We start from the raw sequence: 18,403 nt of genomic DNA, 5'->3' as shown, positions 1-18,403 counted from the left end.
TCTACCTATAAAAGGGAATGTCCAGACTGACTGACTCACTGTCTCAGCAGCGCCTAGCGCAAGGCACTAAGGATAGAAACTTGAAATATGCAGAGGGCTTTGATCTTATACTGTAGGTGTCATTTAAAAAGGTATTGCTCGAAATTCGATTGCTAAGGGGTGAATAGGCGGTGAAAGGCTTTTTGAAAATATGTCATTAATAAGGCAGTTTTTAAGCTGGCACTATGGAAATTGGTGTTTGATTACTCAGTAAAAAATTCAAGAAAAAAGTCACAAAAAACCATATTTTAACCTGTTTAGAAATTCAATAATTAACGAAGTAAAATAGCGTGTGAAAGTTTTTATGAAAATAAATTACCATTAAAGAACTATTAAAGCATTTTTAAAGCTACATCAATGAAAATTGTTATTTGAAATGAAAAAATAAATAAAAAATATGTATTGCACTGATTTGGATATTCAACACCCTAAGGGAGTGAAATAAGAGATGAAAAATTTTATGGAATTATTTCATTTGTAACGTTCCCTTAGAAAAATTAATTAATTACTGTGCTGATAAACCTCTTACATTATTTGATTTTCAAACAGCTAAGCAGAACTGAACGTACTCAGACATTTCGCTCTGTACCTATTATGATCAACACTAAAGTGACACACAATATTTTTTAGCGCAACGAAATCTGACTTTCAATAATCCCTACAAGAGAATGGCCCTGACTAAATTAACCTATACGTTTCACAAGTCACTTACCTCACAAAAATCTTCGTTACTCAAACTAGTGCAATACAGCGAGCGCCAATACTGCTAGCTAAATAAAAGATTCAAACTACTGAAGGCACTAACTACTGATAGGCATAGTTAGAAAATGAAAGACTTTGATAGAGAGCAAACAATATATTTACCTTAAAAGTGTTCAAAAGTTATAATATATATAGCAGTTCATGACATCCATTCTTACACATGTCAGAACTCCGCCATTTCTCTCCCCACATCCACCACTGCTGGCGGCTCACCTCCAACTGCGCAACGCTACGCGCTATCAACATCCAGCAGCCCAACACTACAATGGCCAATAACAATGCAAACCATCCACAGACTGCACACAGCACAGCCAGTGATTTTCATACAGAGCGCTACGTGGCGTTACCAATATACAGAGCGCTACGTGGCGTTACCAATATAAAAACCTAAACAGCCTACTTACACATTATGAAAGCTCTTTCCAAACCAAATCTGTGAAAATTTGTATTTGGCTTCTCTGTTAGAAATAAAAAAATGTGCTTTTTGAGGTTTTTGTGAATTCAACCCTTAAGTGTGTGAAATAGGAGTGAGAATTTTAAGAAAATATTTCGTTATATTGAAACGCCTTTGAAGCTAAATTTATGAGAACTGGTACTTCACTTCTGTGTTAGATACAAATGAATTTGTGTTAGTGGAAGAAAGTTCCTATAGAAATATCATCTCAAGAACGCAAAAGGCATAATTAACAATAACCCTTGACTCCAGCTGCCAGTACTAATTTTTGACCAGAAGTACATACGGAAAGGACCGTGCTCCTATGGCCTTAATTAGTGTGAAAATCTTAGAGTGTCCTGCAATTTCCGAACAACATAAAAATTGGGTTAAAGAGAAACAAAAAATCTGTGCAGACCATAAAGCAGCGTCGATACAATAGTATAACATATTCTGACTACCGTTAGGATAAAAGCCTACTGAGCTCGGTAACGCCCGTATTTCATTAAGATTTATTGTACATGCAAGCTGGTATTTTTAACACAAAATACATTTAATCCAAGGCATGTCGTAATAAATATACAACTTGAGAGTCTGAAGTACATTCAAAGGAAAGTGAAGAACACATTATTTTTCCCTAATCGCTGGAGTCGTATATCTACCACAAACGTACTCACCCAAATGTTGACCCATGGCAGAAACATGCCGGCGGTGAAGACACCCAGGACTGGACCGTTAGTCATGGCATCCAGGGACATAGACAGCTGAAACAGCGGGAAGAATGTCGTTCATCTCAAGCTATACGTCAGTGCGCCCATTAGGAGAAATAAATTTTTTACAACAATGGATAGCTTTCTCATAAAATTTAAGATTCATTTGCCAACTCATTGTACAGGACACGTATGATGCGTGTGATTTTTAATTTAATCTAACAGTAGTGAATAAAATAGCTGACACACAGTACAACCTGCTACTAAAAAGTACCGTTAATTATGCTGACAAGCTATAGGTTCCCTTCCATCCTCCACCTCCCCCCATCGCCCCTTTCCCAAATTTTCGTAAAAAATCCCTTATCATCGCACAAGGATTAATGAGGACGAATACTTAAAAATTCTATTTGTTGAGGCAGACAAAGCCGTGGATATTACTGCGTAGGGATATTAGCTGACGTTTTCAATGACAGGGCGTAAATGAACTCCAGAATGATGAAACACGAGATTTCTAAACAGAACTCCAAAAGATATTATACCTTTCTAACCATAAGTGATATCGTAAATGTTCGTTTATTTATCAATACGTTAAAATCCTTTTTCGGTACTTTGATACGTGTAGGTCAGACACGAGTCAAGAAGCATGTACTGTATTGTGGAGCTTGTACCACGTACGATTAACATAGGACACTGAAAAGACTCAAAGTGGAGAAGCATATTTCCTACTAAGTATGTGCGAGAGCTTCAAGAACATACTCATTCACCTCAGATGGAAGACGTTGCAGGGGAGTCTTTTGTGACTGAAGGCGTGGTTTCTTGCGAAAATTGTGAGAACGAACGTTCGAAAGCAACTTCTTACTATCTGTCCCGTAATTCTTGCGAAATGATGGAAAATCAGAAAATTCGAACATACCGACTATAGTTCTTCCTTTTCATCAGTGGAGAAATCCAAATGATTGGAAAAGAGCTCAGGTAGTCCCATAGTCCCAGTCTTCAAGAAGGGTCGTCGAGCAGATGCGCAAAACTATAGACCTATATCTCTGACGTCGATCTGTTGTAGAATTTTAGAACATGTTTTTTGCTCACGTATCATGTCGTTTCTGGAAATCCAGAATCTAATCTGTAGGAATCAACATGGATTGCTGAAACAGCGATCGCGTGAGACCCCACTCGCTTTATTTGTTCATGAGACCCAGAAATTATTAGATACAGGCTCTCAGGTAGATGCCATTTTCCTTGACTTCCGGAAGGCGTTCGATATAGTTCCGCATTGTAGGAGCCTACGGAATATAAGGCCAGCTGTGTGACTGGATTGAAGAGTTTTTAGCAAACAGAACACAGCATGTTGTTCTCAATGGAGACACATCTACAGAGGTTAAAGTAACTTGTGGCGTGCCACAGGGGAGTGTTAAGTGACCATTACCTTTCACAATATATATTAATGACCTAGTAGATAGTGTCGGAAGTTCCATGTGGATTTTCGCGGATGATGCTGTAGTATTCAGAGAAGTTGCACCGTTAGAAAATAGTAGCGAAATGCAGGAATATCTGCAGCGGGTAGGCACTTGGTGCAGGAAGTGCAACTGACCCTTAACATAGACAAATGTAACGTATTGCGAATAGATAGAAAGAAGGATCCTTTATTGTATGATTATATGATAGCAGAACAAACACTAGTAGCAGTTACTTCTGTAAAATATCTGGGAGTACGCGTGCGGAACGATTTGAAGTGGAATGATCATATAAAATAAATTATTGGTAAGGCGGGTACTAGGCTGAGCTTCATTGGGAGAGTCCTTAGAAAATGTAGTCCATCAACAAAGGAGGTGGCTTACAAAACACTCGTTCGACCTATACTTGAGTATTGTTCATCAGTGTGGGATCCATACCAGGTCAGGTTGACGGAGGGAGTAGAGAAGATCCAAAGAAGAGCGGCGCGTTTCGTCACAGGGTTATTCACAGGGTTATTTGGTAAGCTTGATAGCGTTACGGAGATGTTTAGCAAAGTGGCAGACTATGCAAGAGAGGCGCTCGGCATCGCAGTGTAGCTTGCTGTCCTGGTTTCGAGAGGGTGCGTTTCTGGATGAGGTATCGAATATATTGCTTCCCCCTACTTATACCTCCCGAGGAGATCACGAATGTAAAATTAGAGAGATTCGAGCGCGCACGGAGGTTTTCCGGCAGTCGTTCTTCCCGCGAACCAAACGCGACTGGAACCGGAAAGGGAGGTAATGACAGTGGCACGTAAAGTGCCCTCTGCCACACTCTGTTGGGTGGCTTGCGGAGTATAAATGTAGATGTAGATGTAGATGGAGAACAGAAAGGCCAGAAATCATAATGGTACCACAATTACTTCCCGCCACGCGTTGCAAGTTGTAAGGCGTGTACGTGCTGATGTGGATTTAGATACTGTATTTCAGGTGAAAGTTGCTAGTCAGCTTAGGAATGGAGATGCTCTCGTTAGTTGTAATCCGTCTCGTTAACGGTTTTCTAAAATTGCACTCTTAGTAGCATTTTACACAACTCCTGAGTGGAAGCTTTCAGAGTAGTTTCGGCAGTGCCAGGTTTTGATGTTAGTCATTGTTCAGCAACTCGTAAGAGTTGCCCTGGTCGAGCTTTCCCAAACAGAGTGTAGCCTAAAGATGTCATATAAATCGGTTTTATCAGCCTGCTATTCCTACATGGTTTTGCTGTTATATCAGTCAAGGTTGTAGATATGAATTATTGAATATGTGGAGTTCATTAAGGTGCTTCATAAAACAATAAGTTAGTTCCACGACACAGGTCTCTTTATATAACACAAGAAAGTGTATGGTGAAATATTCTTATATTTTGTTTTGTTCAAGTAAGTTTCATCACCTTAAAATTATTAAAGTATGCACCGGAGGAAACCAGTGGTTTACTTTTCATGATGAACAGGAATAAGCATCATCGCATTTACTGATCCGTTCGACGTAAGTGCTATAGTTTAGCAACACTTCCATTCTGTCAAATGTTCGATAAATAATATTTGTTAGAATTTTCCCACAAAATACCAGCACTAAACATTTCCAGAATAAGAAAATGAAAGTAGCAAAGATGATCTGACGAAACATTCAACTCCATGCAGAACTGCTCTCATATAAATTTCACCAAGAATTAACCACCTGAAGAGAGGTAAACTTGTTAACATCAGGTATTTTATTAGTTTACATATAACTGTCTAAATAGTGGACGCCTACAGTACTTTGTCAATTAAATGACTGATAATTATGATACCGACCTGGACTGTACAACTCGTCTACAACTAATGATGTACCACACAACCTTGTAATATATCTTAAAGAAGCTGAAGAACATATAAACTGGACAGTAGCTAGTCAGCTAGATGTTTGTTGTGCGGTCTCAAGTCTCACGCTTTAGCCTGTTTTCGCATTATGTGTGGCGTCGAGCGCACCGAAAAAAAAGGTGCCTTTGACTGCAGATATGTGGAGGGTGCATTTCAGGCTGGTATTTAGGGGACGCTTCTGGCATCGTACGTTGGGCCCACTTACTCAGGTTACCGTGAATATGAACAAGGATGTTTATTTCAACAGTATCGGTGACCAAGTGTAGCTCTTTCTTCTACATCCTCCCGTCTTCCAGATGACAACAGCCATGTTTCCAAGGATTGTACACATAAATTCCTGTTGTGGCGGTTGCTCAGGTACCCTGTTGTGCGTCAACTAGCCAGGTGAATTGCTCAATCCTAATCCTACATAAGATTGTTAGGAAATTCGAAATGCAAATAAAACGTGACAATCAACATTCCTGCAATTCGGTGACAGTACGAGATCTAGTCGTCAATGAGCGGCTACAGCTGGATATGGAATACCTGTATAAACGTGTGAACTCCTCAGCAACCTGAGAACTTTTTCTAGGCTAGAGAGGATGATGCACGTTAATAGTGTAATGTTTTCTGGGAGCTAAGTAACTGCTCAGTGTGCTTAATTACTAGTCTGAGTAACGGCCCTTAAAGAATTCCAGTAAATTTTAAAGGTATTTTTATCTCTCCATCTGTAAACAGATTGTTTTATGCGAAGTTACAGACGACGAAATGTTAGTTACCGCAAATACCTGATTCGAAGCAAGATCTCAAGGCGGCTATTACACCGCAGCAATCTTGTTTTAGCAGCAGAGCTGAAGGACAGAGCGCGACTTGCAGTTGGTCTCCTGAAGCAGGAAGCTCTTCGTTGAATCAAGAGGGATAGACTCACCTGCAGTACCGTGCCGAGCTTCTCGACCACAAAGACGAGCGACGTGCAGAGGACGCCGAAGATCACCACGACGCTCTTGAGCAGGATGTCGGTCTGGCGCTCGGAGAGCGCGTCCTGTCCGTAGAACGTCTTGAAGAAGTCCTCCAGCACCACCGCGGAGACAGAGTTGAGCGAAGTCGACATGGAGCTACCAAAATGAGCGCAATGAGAAGCGACAGACCTCGATATTTGCTTAGAACGTGGTGTCCGTGATCCGGTCAACTAGAATAAGTACGTAATTTTATTGTTTATGACCAATGCGATGATGCATATACATTCATACACGACAGTTTGTCGACATTACTGCTGTTCACATACATACAATTAAACGTAGAAATATACGGCTTACACCTTTTTGCTGTGACCTGTTTGGCACGGCAAGAAAGTAAAAGATACAGAATTGTTGGTTGAGACCTTGGAACTATGTATCTTCTTCCACGTGTATGAACCGTGAAATTTTTAATGTTTCCCGATCTTTCGGCTGGTTTTATCTCCTCCACCCCTTCCTTATGCTGTTCGTTAAATGCCGGCCGGAGTGGCCGAGCGGTTCTAGGCGCTTCAGTCTGGAACAGAGCGACCGCTACGGTCGCAGGTTCGAATCCTGCCTCGGGCATGGATGAATGTGATGTCTTTAGGTTAGTTAGGTTTAAGTACATCTAAGTTCTAGGGGACTGATAACCTCAGCTGCTAAATCCCATAGTGCTCAGAGCCATTTGAACCATTTTTTGTTCCTTAAATCTCTGATGTACTATTATCAACTTCCTTTTCTTCTTGTCTCACCAGTCAAATTTTCTCTGCCTTTTGTCCCATCTGTTGGATATTGCTCATTCTCGACGAGAACGTAATGGGTTTGTATTGAATTGTATGTATGTTGACCGGGGACCTATAAACGACGGAGAGGTTCCGTCCCCGCCGCAGCCGCAGTGGTCCACAACCCCACGACGACTACTACTGCACACCTCCGCTGTCCCACACTGAGCCCAGGGTTACTGTGAGGTTCGGCACCCGGTGGACCCCCCAGGGAACGTCTCACACCAGACGAGTGTAGCCCCTATGTTTGAGTGGTAGAGTAACGGTGGCGTACGCGTATGTGGAGAACTTGTTTGCGCAGCAATCGCCGGCACAGTGTAGCTGAGGCGGAATAAGAGGAACCAGCCCGCATTCGCCGAGGCAGATGGAAAACCGCCTAAAAACCATCCACAGACTGACCGGTTCAGCGGACCTCGACACAAATCCACCGGGCGGATTCGTGCCGGGGTCCAGGCGCTCCTTCCTGCCCGGAAAGCCGTGCGTTAGATCGCACGGGCAACCGGGCTGGCACGTAACGGATTTAATGTTAGCACATTTACATTTCACAAAATTATCTTCATCACTATAACTATTACTATCAGGTATAGCTAGTATAATATCCACATTCTAAAGTTGACTCACTTAGGCCTGAGATCGAATTTTTATTTTCGTGTTTATTTATTTATGTTATCTTTTGAATGACCTTTATTTTTTGAGTCATCTGTCTTCCTACTGGTTTGATAAGGTACGCCATAACTCCTCTCCTGTGGCAATCTTTTCATCTCATACTACCAGTTGCACCCTACGTCCACTACCATTTGCTCTATGTATTCCAGTATCTGTCTTCCTCTACAGTTAATACACTCTACGGCTCCTTCTAGTACCATGGAAGTTATCCCCCGGTGCCTTATATGTGTCACACCATTATGTCCTTTCGTCTTGTCAGTGTTCTTCTTATGGTCCTTTCGCCGTTGATTCTGAGAAGAATCTCCTAATTCGTAATCTTATCAGGCTACCTAATTTCCAAAATTATTCTGTAGCACCACATCTCAAAGGCTTCGATTCTCTTCTGGCTTTCGCACGGTCCATGTCTCACCACCAAACTATGCTATGCTCCAAACGTACATCTTCAGAAATTTCTTCATCACGTTAGGCTTATGTTTGATGCTAACAGACTTAGCTTGGGCAGGAATGCTTTTTTTCACAAGTGCTAGCCTATTTTTGCGTCCTTCTTGCCCAGTCCGCAATAGGGTATTTTGCTGACTAGTTGGCACGATTCCTTACCTCCGTCTTCTTCGTGATCCTTAGTTGTAATGTTTTCTCGGTCTTCTCCTTGGTGTTACTTCTCATTACTGCCACCTTTCTTCGATTTACTCTGAATAGAAATTGTGTACTCATTAGATTGTTCATTCCATTCAACACGTTCTTCTTCACTTTCACTGAGGATAGCAAATTCTTCTGTGAATCTTATCACTGATATACTTTTAACCTTTCCGACTCTTGAACGTTTCTCTTATTTTCCTTATTGCTTCTGCTATGTATAGGTTGGACAGAAAGAGCTAGAGACAACAACCCTGTCTTTCACCCTTTTTAATCCGAGCGCTTCATTCTTGGGCTTCTAGTCTTATTGTTCCCTCGTGTTTCATGTACCAATTCTATATCACCCGCCTTTCCCTATAGTTTACCCTTATTCTTATCAGAATTTCTAACATCTTGCACCATTTTACATTGTCAAACGCTTTTATCATGCCGACAAATCCTATGAACGTATCCTGATTTTTATTCAGTCTTGCTTCCATTATCTCTCGCAACGTCAGAACTACCTCTCTGTTGCCTGCACCGTTCCTAAGCCCAAACTGATCATCTAACAGGCCCTAATTTTCTTTTCCATTCTTCTGTACGTTATTCTTGTCAGCAACTTGAATGCATGAACTGTTAACCTGATTGTGCGAACATTCTTGCACTTGTCGGCTCTTGTCGTCTTCGGAACTGTGTGGATGATGTTTTCCCGAAATTCAGATAGTATATCGCCGGTTTCATACACTCTACACACCAACATGAACAGTCGTTTTGTTGACACTACTACTAATAATTTTAGAAATTCGGATGGGAAGTTATCTACTCCTTCTACGTTACTTGACCTTAAGTCTTCCAAATCTTCTTTGAATTCTTATTCTGATACTGGATCTCCTATCCCTTCCTTGTCGATCTCTGTTTCTTCTTCTGTTACGACATCAGACAACTCTTCCCCCTTATAGAGACCATCAGTGTAATCTTTCCACCTATCCGCTCTTTTCTCGGCATTTAAGAGTGGAATTCCCATTGCAATCTGAATGTTACCGAGCTTGTTCTTAATTTCACCGAAGGTTGCTTTGACTTTTCTGTGCACTGTATCCATCCTTACAACAATCATTTCTTTTTCGATTTCTTCACATTTTTCATGCAGCCATTTCCTTGGCTTCTCTGCACTACCAATTGATTTCGTTCTCAAGTGCCTTGTGTTTCTGCATTCCTGAATTCCCCCGAACATTTTTGAATTTCCTTTTTTGTAACAGAGTAATAAGCAACAGCTCCATAAAATAAATTTAATTTATTTACGGGTTTCGGTCACTTAATGCACTTCTGCCCTTCTTCAGATTGGCCTATCCCATTATTTGCAAGTGTCAATAATAAGGTTCATACAGCAAAATGTCGGACCTTGTTACTGATGCAAATATGCAGTAGGCACAACCTTCTGAAGAACGGCACTAAGTGCGAGAAACAGGTACAGAAAGTAATTTCTTTGATGTAGCTGTTGGCTTATTATTTCGTTACATACCACTACAGTTAATTCTAAACTCCCTTCTTTCATCGATCACCTGAAGAAAGTCATCTGTTACCCATGGTTCCGTCGCAGTTGCCTTCCTTGCACCTGCGGTTTTCTTTCTCACTTCTGTGATTTCCCTCTTTAAAGATGTCTGTCCCTCTTGAATTGAACTGCCTACTACACTTTTTACTATCGCAGTACGTATAGCCTCAGAGTAATTCAAGCGTATCTCTTCATTCCTTAGTAGTTACATATCTCACTCGTTTGCGCACTGATTCTTTCTGACTACTCTCTTAAATTTTAGCCTACTTTCCGTCACTACCAAACGGTGATCTGAGTCCGTATCTGCTCATTGGTACACCTTACAATGTAATATCTGATATCGGAATCTGTGCCTGACAGTAACGTAATCCAACTGAAGTCTTTCCGTACCTTCCAGCCGATTCCGTGTGTACCTCTTCCTCTTGTGATTCTTGAACAGAGTATTCGTTGTTACTAAAGGATATTTATTGAACAACCCAATTAGAATTATTCTCTCTCGTTTCTACTAATATATTCACATTCTTCCGCTTACAGCTACTCCCTCTCCTACAGCCGCGTTACAGTCCCCCATGAAGATTAAATTTTCATCTCCCTTCATGTTCTGAACTACCCTTTCGCTATCCTCATACATCTTCCCTATATCTTCGTCCTTTGCTTGCGACTTCGGCATGTTTCCCTGAATTATTGTTGTCGGTGTTGATTTGCTGTCGATTCTGATAACTACCCTATCAAGGAACTGTTCACAGTAACACACACTCTGCCCTACCTTCCCATTCATAACGAATCCTACTCCTGTTATACCATTCTCTGCAGCTGCTGATATTACTCCATGCTCGTTAGACCTGAAATCCTTGTCTTTCGTCCATCTCACTCCAATGACCCCCACTATATCTAGACTGATACTTAACATTTCCATTTTCACATTTTCTAGCTTCCATACCACATTCAAACTACTGACATTCTAAGCCCCGACTCGTAGAACGTTATCCTTTCGTTGGTTATTCTGTCTTTCCCTCTTGGCCACCTAGCCATTGGCAATTCCCTCCCGGAGTTCAGAATCTGGGACTAGTTCGAAATCTTTTGGGAATGGAGAGATCAAATGGTTGAAATGGCTCTGAACACTTTTGGCAATGGAGAGATCAAATGGTTGAAATGGCTCTGAACACTATGGGACTTAACATCTGTGGTCAACAGTCCCCTAGAACTTAGAACTACTTAACCCTAACTAATCTAAGGACATCACACACATCCATGCCCGAGGCAGGATTCGAACCTGGGACCGTAGCGGTCACGCGGTTCCAGACTGAAGCGACTAGAACCGCACGGCCACAACGGCCGGAAATGGAGAGATCATCATGATGCTTTTTTCAATAAGAGGGCACATTTCATGTGGATACATTTTGTGTGCCTGTGATGGAGTGGTTTCCATTGCCTTCCGCCTGTTCATGAAGTTCATCATTGCTGGTTCTTCCGCCTGTAGGGCAGTTTCCCACCTCAAGGACAAGAGAGTGTCCTGAACCTCTATCCGTTCCTCCGCCCATGTTTGACGAGGACGTTGGCTGAGTGAGGGTGACTTCTTATGCCAGAAGTCTTCGGCCGCAATTGCTGACGATTTTTTTTTTAAATTTAAGCCGTGATGGGGTTCGTCCCATGATGCATGTTCAGGTTCGTCATCGATTTGTTAACTCAGTTTTTTTAATTACATAGGGCAGCTAACGCTCTGACCGAACATGCTGAGCTACCTTGCTGGCGTCCCTAGAGCACATTTATGTTATCAGAAATACACTGATGAACAAAATTGTTATGACCACCTATCTGCCTGCCGGAGTGGCCGTGCGATTCTAGGCGCTACAGTCTGGAGCCTGGCGACCGCTACGGTCGCAGGTTCGAATCCTGCCTCGGGCATGGATGTGTATGATGTCCTTAGGTTTAATTAGGTGTAATTAGTTCTAAGTTCTGGGCGACTGACGGCCTCAGAAGTGGAGTCGAATAGTGCTCAGAGCCATTTGAACCATTTTGAACCACCTATCTAATAGCCCGTGTGTCTATTTTTGGCTTGGAAAAAATGGAAATGAGCGTATGGCAGGCCTGCTCCGGTAAGTTCGGCCGCCAAGTGTAAGCCCTATTTCATTGGGCACCGTATTGGGCGTCTTGGGCGCCAGTGATGATGATGAAATGATGGTGAGGACAGCACAACACCCAGTCCACTAGCGGAGAAAATGTTCAACCACGCCCAGAATCGAACCTGGGCCCGCTTGCATAGGAGACGAGCACGTTACTACCCAGCTAAGCAGGCAGACTTCAGCACGGATGACAGTGGCGACGCAACGTGGCAGGGAAGCAATGAGACCTGACTGGTCGCTGGACGGAACTGGCACCACATCTGCAGACACGAGTCTCCTAATTTCCGTAAATTATGTGGAGAGGGTCGATGGACTCTGACGCCACGTTCAATCACATCCAAGATGTGTTCGATCACGTTCATATCTGGCGAGTTGTGAGACCAGCACTCAATTGGAACCCGACACTGCGTTCTTCAAAGCACTTCATCATACTCGCGGTCTTATGACAAGGCGCTTTATCTTGTTGAAAGATGCCACTTGTGACGTTACCTTTAAATTCAAATTGAATGTCAAAAAAATTAATTATTTAAACAGTATCGAATGCAAACTGACTCAGAAAGTTATCGATCTTATACAAGGGTTAGAGCTATAACCTCCCTTCTATATTTGTACCTGTCGGAAATTTACCCAACTGCACCTCGCACTGTATAAAAGTCTTTGGGTTATCAAAACTATGTCCCCACAAACTGTTATCCAACTTAAACTCGTTTGCTAACCTTTGACTAAACAGAACCTAATTTGAACTGAACTGTAACTGATCGGAATGCAGCTTGTCTTTATATTGAATGTATAACTGCAGTAAAACCATTATCTAGCCGTAACAAAATTTCGAATTGTTGCAAACTACCCGAAAGCACAATAGCAGACAGCAATCAGACAGCGGCTAAGCTAGAGTCTTGTCTCTAAATACATAGTAAAACTGTTGCATGTGGTAATGCGTAATGATAAACAATGGGGTGGGGTGTGTAGCTGTTCCTATGAAATGGTATTCCAAGGCAATGATTTTAGAATGAAGTATGTATTCAAAAAAGACTGAGTAAAACTTCGCCGGTTCCTCACACATAACCTTGGTCTGAACAATACTATGCTTAACAAACTGAACAATGATTTAAAAGTGGTACAATGTTAACAGAGAATTTCTGTAAAAGCCGAACAGTTTAATCAGTTTATTTGTTAAAGCATGAGTCAGGGAAGTAGAGCGATCTTTCTGTCAGCTCTGGGCAAGCTAACTAGCTGTCAATAGCCATTTCTAGCTGAGCAGTGCTGCAGTCTTACCTCAAACTCCTTCTCTGCAAAGTAATAATATTATTCGAAATATATATTCTCGTCGCTTTCAGATGTATTCATCTCACTCATGCGAGGAGTCCTTTACAATTAATCTATCTTCATGTAACACGAACCATCACAAATCAACAAAGCACTGCTGAATATGTCCATCACTCACCACAGTTCAACTAAGAATGTAACAGACTATGAAGAGGCAAAGACTGTGCCATGACAAGACCAAAGATTGTTGAACAATAACGTAACTTGCTCTCTCTCTCTGAAATGCATTAGGTAACATATGGCAAAATTTATGTTGTTGTTAATGTTAATAAAAACAGTATAGAGTTGTGCAGTTTTAAGAAAAATGCTGTACTGTGAAAAGGAACATAAATTCTGCGCGTGAAAGCCAAAATACCAGAAGTTGGTGATTAAAAAAATGGTTTAAATGGCTCTTAGCACTATGGGACTTAACATCCATGGTCATCAGTCGCCTAGGACGTAGAGCTACTTAAACCTAACTAACTCAAGGACATCACACAACACCCAACCATCACGAGGCAGAGAAAATCCCTGACCCAGCCGGGAATCGAACCCGGGAAGCCGGGCGTGGGAAGCGAGAACGCTTCCGCACGACCACGAGATGCGGGCGTTTGGTAGTAAAAGAACAACCTGCAAGATAGTGCAGCAATGACAGTTACTGACAGTTCGACAGTCTATTTTAGGTTGCATTAGAGTTCCTGAGAGACCAGAAAAAGACTTTAAAAATATGGCTGGTTCTAACGGCAATCCAGAAACAGGGAAACTCACGATGGAGCAGTGAGGTGGCGCTCGCTGATGACGCATGCGCGGTGGGAAAGAGTGACTCAGGTGGCCAACAAGGAGTTATTACTAGCGGCTAGTGACAATAGGAGATTAGTTGTGGAATACGTCCAAAAACATTTGATTTTTATTTCCTTTCAAGTTTACGTTACAGTGAATTATAAGTGAGATATTACAACAATGTATTTACGTTCATAAATACACAACAGATTTTGACAACTTTTGTAAACCAGAAAGATTCTCATTTGCTTGAGATTTTTCCTAGACGGCTAAACAACTCGTAACCGAAACTTGTACTGTCATAGGCACAATTGTTAGATTGATTAAAAGTGCGCATACACACAATTGTCTACATTATCCATTTCTCCCTTTTCATCAAGCGCGTTTAGTAAAAAAATGGTTCAAATGGCTCTGAGCACTATGGGACTTAACATCTGTGGTCATCAGTGCCCTAGACCTTAGAACTACTTAAACCTAACTAACCTAAGGACATCACACACATCCATGCCCGAGGCAGGATTCGAACCTGCGACCGTAGCAGTCCCACGGTTCCGGACTGCGCGCCTAGAACCACTAGACCACAGCGGCCGGCAGCGCATTTAGTACTGACTACTTTAATCGATCAGGAAACTGACCATTCCTAAAGGAAAAATTACATATATGGCTAAATACAGGGCTAAGATGCGCAGCACAGTACTCCAACAGGGATCTCATTTCTGTGATCCACGTTGGACTTTTACCTGAGGGCGGCGCTGAAGATACCCGCAACAAAGATTCCTGGCAGACCAGGTAAGTCCTGTAGGGCTTGCATCACCAACAGCGGAAGCAGTTGATCCTTGGCGCTCGCTTGCTGAAAGAGAGGGAAGACTCACTGTTTATGGTGCACTCGTTAAATTCTTTATATTTCCATAGGCATGTGATTACCCATATAACTCATAGCTACAGCCTATATTTGAAGCAACAGATATTTGGCCTCCAAATGTTATTTGCAGCTGATGGGGACGCCGAATGTGAGACCCACAAGTGTGTATTTTGTGTTATTGCATGTTATATGCTTGGTAAAATTCAAAGACAGGAATATAAATACTATAAGGCAAGACAAATTTTATAGTGGACAGGGCTTTCATGCGGTCCATGTGGAATTAATTGTTAGCTGCATGTGGCTAATTCGGATATACAACAGATAAAGCGGTCAGATTAACCTTCAACTCAGTGTCAGCAGTTTCTTCCACTGATCTCGTTATTAGTCAGATAATGTTTGCTATGATGTTAGAGGACTGGGTCAGTGTAGTTACAACTGAATGATAAATGATCATTTTGCATCAAAAACTTCTGTGTTTGAATGGAATTCCAAGTCTCTTGGCAAGGACCAAACAGTAGAGTGTTAAAATTACAACCACTTTACTCTGTATTTTATTTGCCTGTTTATATAATATAATCAATTTTGGGCCTGCAAGTCCGCTCTTGCACCAGACCAAGGTTTCACACAAACAGTACTTTTATCTCTCGCTTTCAGTTGCAGTTGACAGTAATTTTTACACGATAAATAGTAATAAAACTAAAAACCTTTCGAATCATCTTTGAATGTACCTAATGACATTGGTATTTACAGGACTTAGAAGTAATAGCTACAACACAGAACGACACGGTGCTCTTTTTATGGTCAAGAGTTCTCAGAGTCATGACTTCGAGGCGAAACGGTTATTCATTGAGTTTGATTCAAGGCCATTTGTCTGCACCTGGGGTTGGAGAGCGACAGACATTCTGGCACACCTTTTAAAGCCGAACCCCTGCTGTGATCTCGAGGTAGCTGCTGACGTGAGTCGTTATTTTAGAGGTAAGGAATTACGCAGCGTTTTGTGACCGCTTATATACAGAGGCACACAATATCACTCTGGTCAACACTGACTGCCTTCTCCACTGGCCTCTACAAATTGTTTGGCAATCGTCGAGTAAATTTGCTCCATTCACTCACAAATATGCCTACAAACTTAAAATCCATTATATGTAATGTTTCTAGATTTCAGTGAATAAAAAGATATACCATAAGTCTTAGGCTGTGACTTTAGATTGACATTAGAATCCTTTTGTCGTCACAACATCAGTCATCGCTCAGTAGGAATACACTATCGCTATCGTTTACCTTAGTAATGAGAGGATCACAGTCATGGTACACTGCATAAGTGAGCAAACCAATATAGCAGCTCATCATAATGAGGAACATTGCACCAGCAATGAACACCCACATTGTCCTGAAAATCAACAAACAGGTACATGAGGACAGTATGCTTAGTCTCTTAGGTCAAGGTTAGTGTTATCACAACAATTTTTCATTTGAAAGTAAACACTAAGCTGAAACGTCTTGAAAAGTTAAAAATATTTAAGTGATTGGAACTCGAACATTGTCCTTGTCTTTTATGTACAAGTAGAACATCTGGGAAGTATGGCAAGTAGAGGATATGTCACATTTGTACTAGCAGAAATGACGTTTTAATGGTGTCCACATTGCAACTCAAAGACAGGGAAGAGAAACAGTTTCCCAGAGAGACATGACGTCAAATCAGTCTTCATGATTACATCTGAAATATGTGAACTCACGATGCGTGTGGAAGATTGTGTAAACTTCAGACCTCCTACCACTTACGAAATACCATATGAGTGCAGACAGTGTGACATCGTACAGATTGTATGATGGACAACAGGACACCGGACTGAATATGAGAGTTTTCTGTGACTAGCCTATCCAGAGAATTGTGCAGTAGCTAAAAATGCATTGTAAAACCGACATACCATCGCATTCAACGGCTCCATTATCCTAGTGAATACTGACGGCTTCTGCGCCAATAAACGTAAAGGAGATGTATAGATTAAAATATAAGCTAACGTCTTCAACAAAGATGGTGCTTTACAGCAGAGCACCGCGTGTAACCGGTGCATCGTGAAATTAACCAGGGGCGCAGCAGACTGTGAATACAAATGTTCCCTTATATGGCGATGGACCAAGAATCAGTGACAGCACAGGCTTTACTATGGCTGTTAACGTAGATGGCGGGTATCAGAGGGCAATTATTTGCCACTTGTCAATGGCCAAAGAGTACTCGTGGATATGTAACCACTAACCGGGCTGGAAGCTCGAGAACATTTTATTCACTCTGTAAAAAGTTTTGCAGTTTCCTTTTCCTGCTGTTTAAATGAGTTCTATTCAAACATCATCATCTTTCGGCACCATCCCTTATTCATAGCTAAGATACCTAGATACCTAAAATATCTGACATTTTTTCCAGAATGTCATTAATATCGTTAATAGTTGTCTACGTTGCTGTTTCTTGTTATGAACTATTTGTATGCTTCAGTTAATACTGAAACAGTATTATTGTTTAAATGGCTCTGAGCACTATGGGACTTAACATCTGAGGTCATCAGTCCCCTATAACTTAAAACTACTTAAACCTAACTAACCTAAGGACATCACACACATTCATGCCCGAGGCAGCATTCGAATCTGCGACCGTAGCAGCTGCAAGCTTTCGGACTCAAGCGCCTAGAACTGCTCGGTCACACTGGCCGGCCAGTTACAAGTTTCCTCGCTCTAAGTAGTTTTCCATATTTAGTGATGCAATACGATATGTCCGCCACATTATTTTCTATTTTTTTTCTCCCAACGAGTGACTTGGTATTGTGGTGTAAACGCTGGACTCGCTTTTAGCAAGGTGGAGGTACGAATACCCAGACAGATACAGTATCCAACGCATTCGCATGCAGACACGTTGGATGCGGTGTGTTGACGTTTCGTCCACAGTTTATAAAATTTTACATGGAATTAATTTGTGAATATAGAAATATGGTGCTCCAAATTGGATTGGCAGGATTCGAACCTGCGACCGTAGAGGTCGTGCGCTTCCAGACCGTAGCGACTAGAACCGCTTGGCCAACCCGGCCAGATCATGTGAGCAGAGATGAAACTCACTGAGAGACAGTTGGACTGTATAGTGGGTCATCAAACACTTCCCACCAAAAGCGCTGCAGAAACATTTCCGTTGCCCCCTGCATAGTGCGGCCAAGAACTGTAATGAAGAAGGAAACGCATGACAGGTATATTATGTGGGCTGCTTGAGATTAGGCGAAATATCTCACCAGGTCCTCGTGTTTGGCGGGAGACACTATTTTCTGGGGATCTTTACATGCTCACTGTGCGCTCAGAACTGAAAAGAGCGACTTGACACGATCGACAGGCGTACTAGGAACATTGCCAACACGTCTGCACAAACCTTTACCGGATTTTGCTGTGATCTCTATTTCGCGCCGGATCGGATCTTACTTTCCGGATAGGCCTCCTATAT

At 41.8% G+C, this 18,403-nt stretch overlaps 1 protein-coding gene across 2 annotated transcripts in view; it reads right to left on the bottom strand.

Moving 5' to 3' along the window:
- LOC126284326 (sodium-coupled monocarboxylate transporter 1-like) overlaps positions 1-18,403 on the bottom strand; it is a 143,700-nt gene that overhangs the window by 51,208 nt on the left and 74,089 nt on the right. For both annotated transcript variants that reach the window (XM_049983170.1, XM_049983169.1), the window contains exons 9-12: positions 16,207-16,315; positions 14,804-14,913; positions 6,180-6,366; positions 1,912-1,998 (exon numbers count right to left, since the gene is read on the bottom strand). In XM_049983170.1, the coding sequence (XP_049839127.1) occupies positions 1,912-1,998; positions 6,180-6,366; positions 14,804-14,913; positions 16,207-16,315 (493 nt within the window). The remainder of the gene's footprint in view (positions 1-1,911; positions 1,999-6,179; positions 6,367-14,803; positions 14,914-16,206; positions 16,316-18,403) is intronic.

This window comes from Schistocerca gregaria, chromosome 8, assembly GCF_023897955.1.
Source record: "Schistocerca gregaria isolate iqSchGreg1 chromosome 8, iqSchGreg1.2, whole genome shotgun sequence".
Lineage (NCBI taxonomy): Eukaryota > Metazoa > Arthropoda > Insecta > Orthoptera > Acrididae > Schistocerca > Schistocerca gregaria.
Note: the sequence above shows the minus strand (reverse complement) of the source record. Positions and strands in the feature narration are given on the sequence as shown.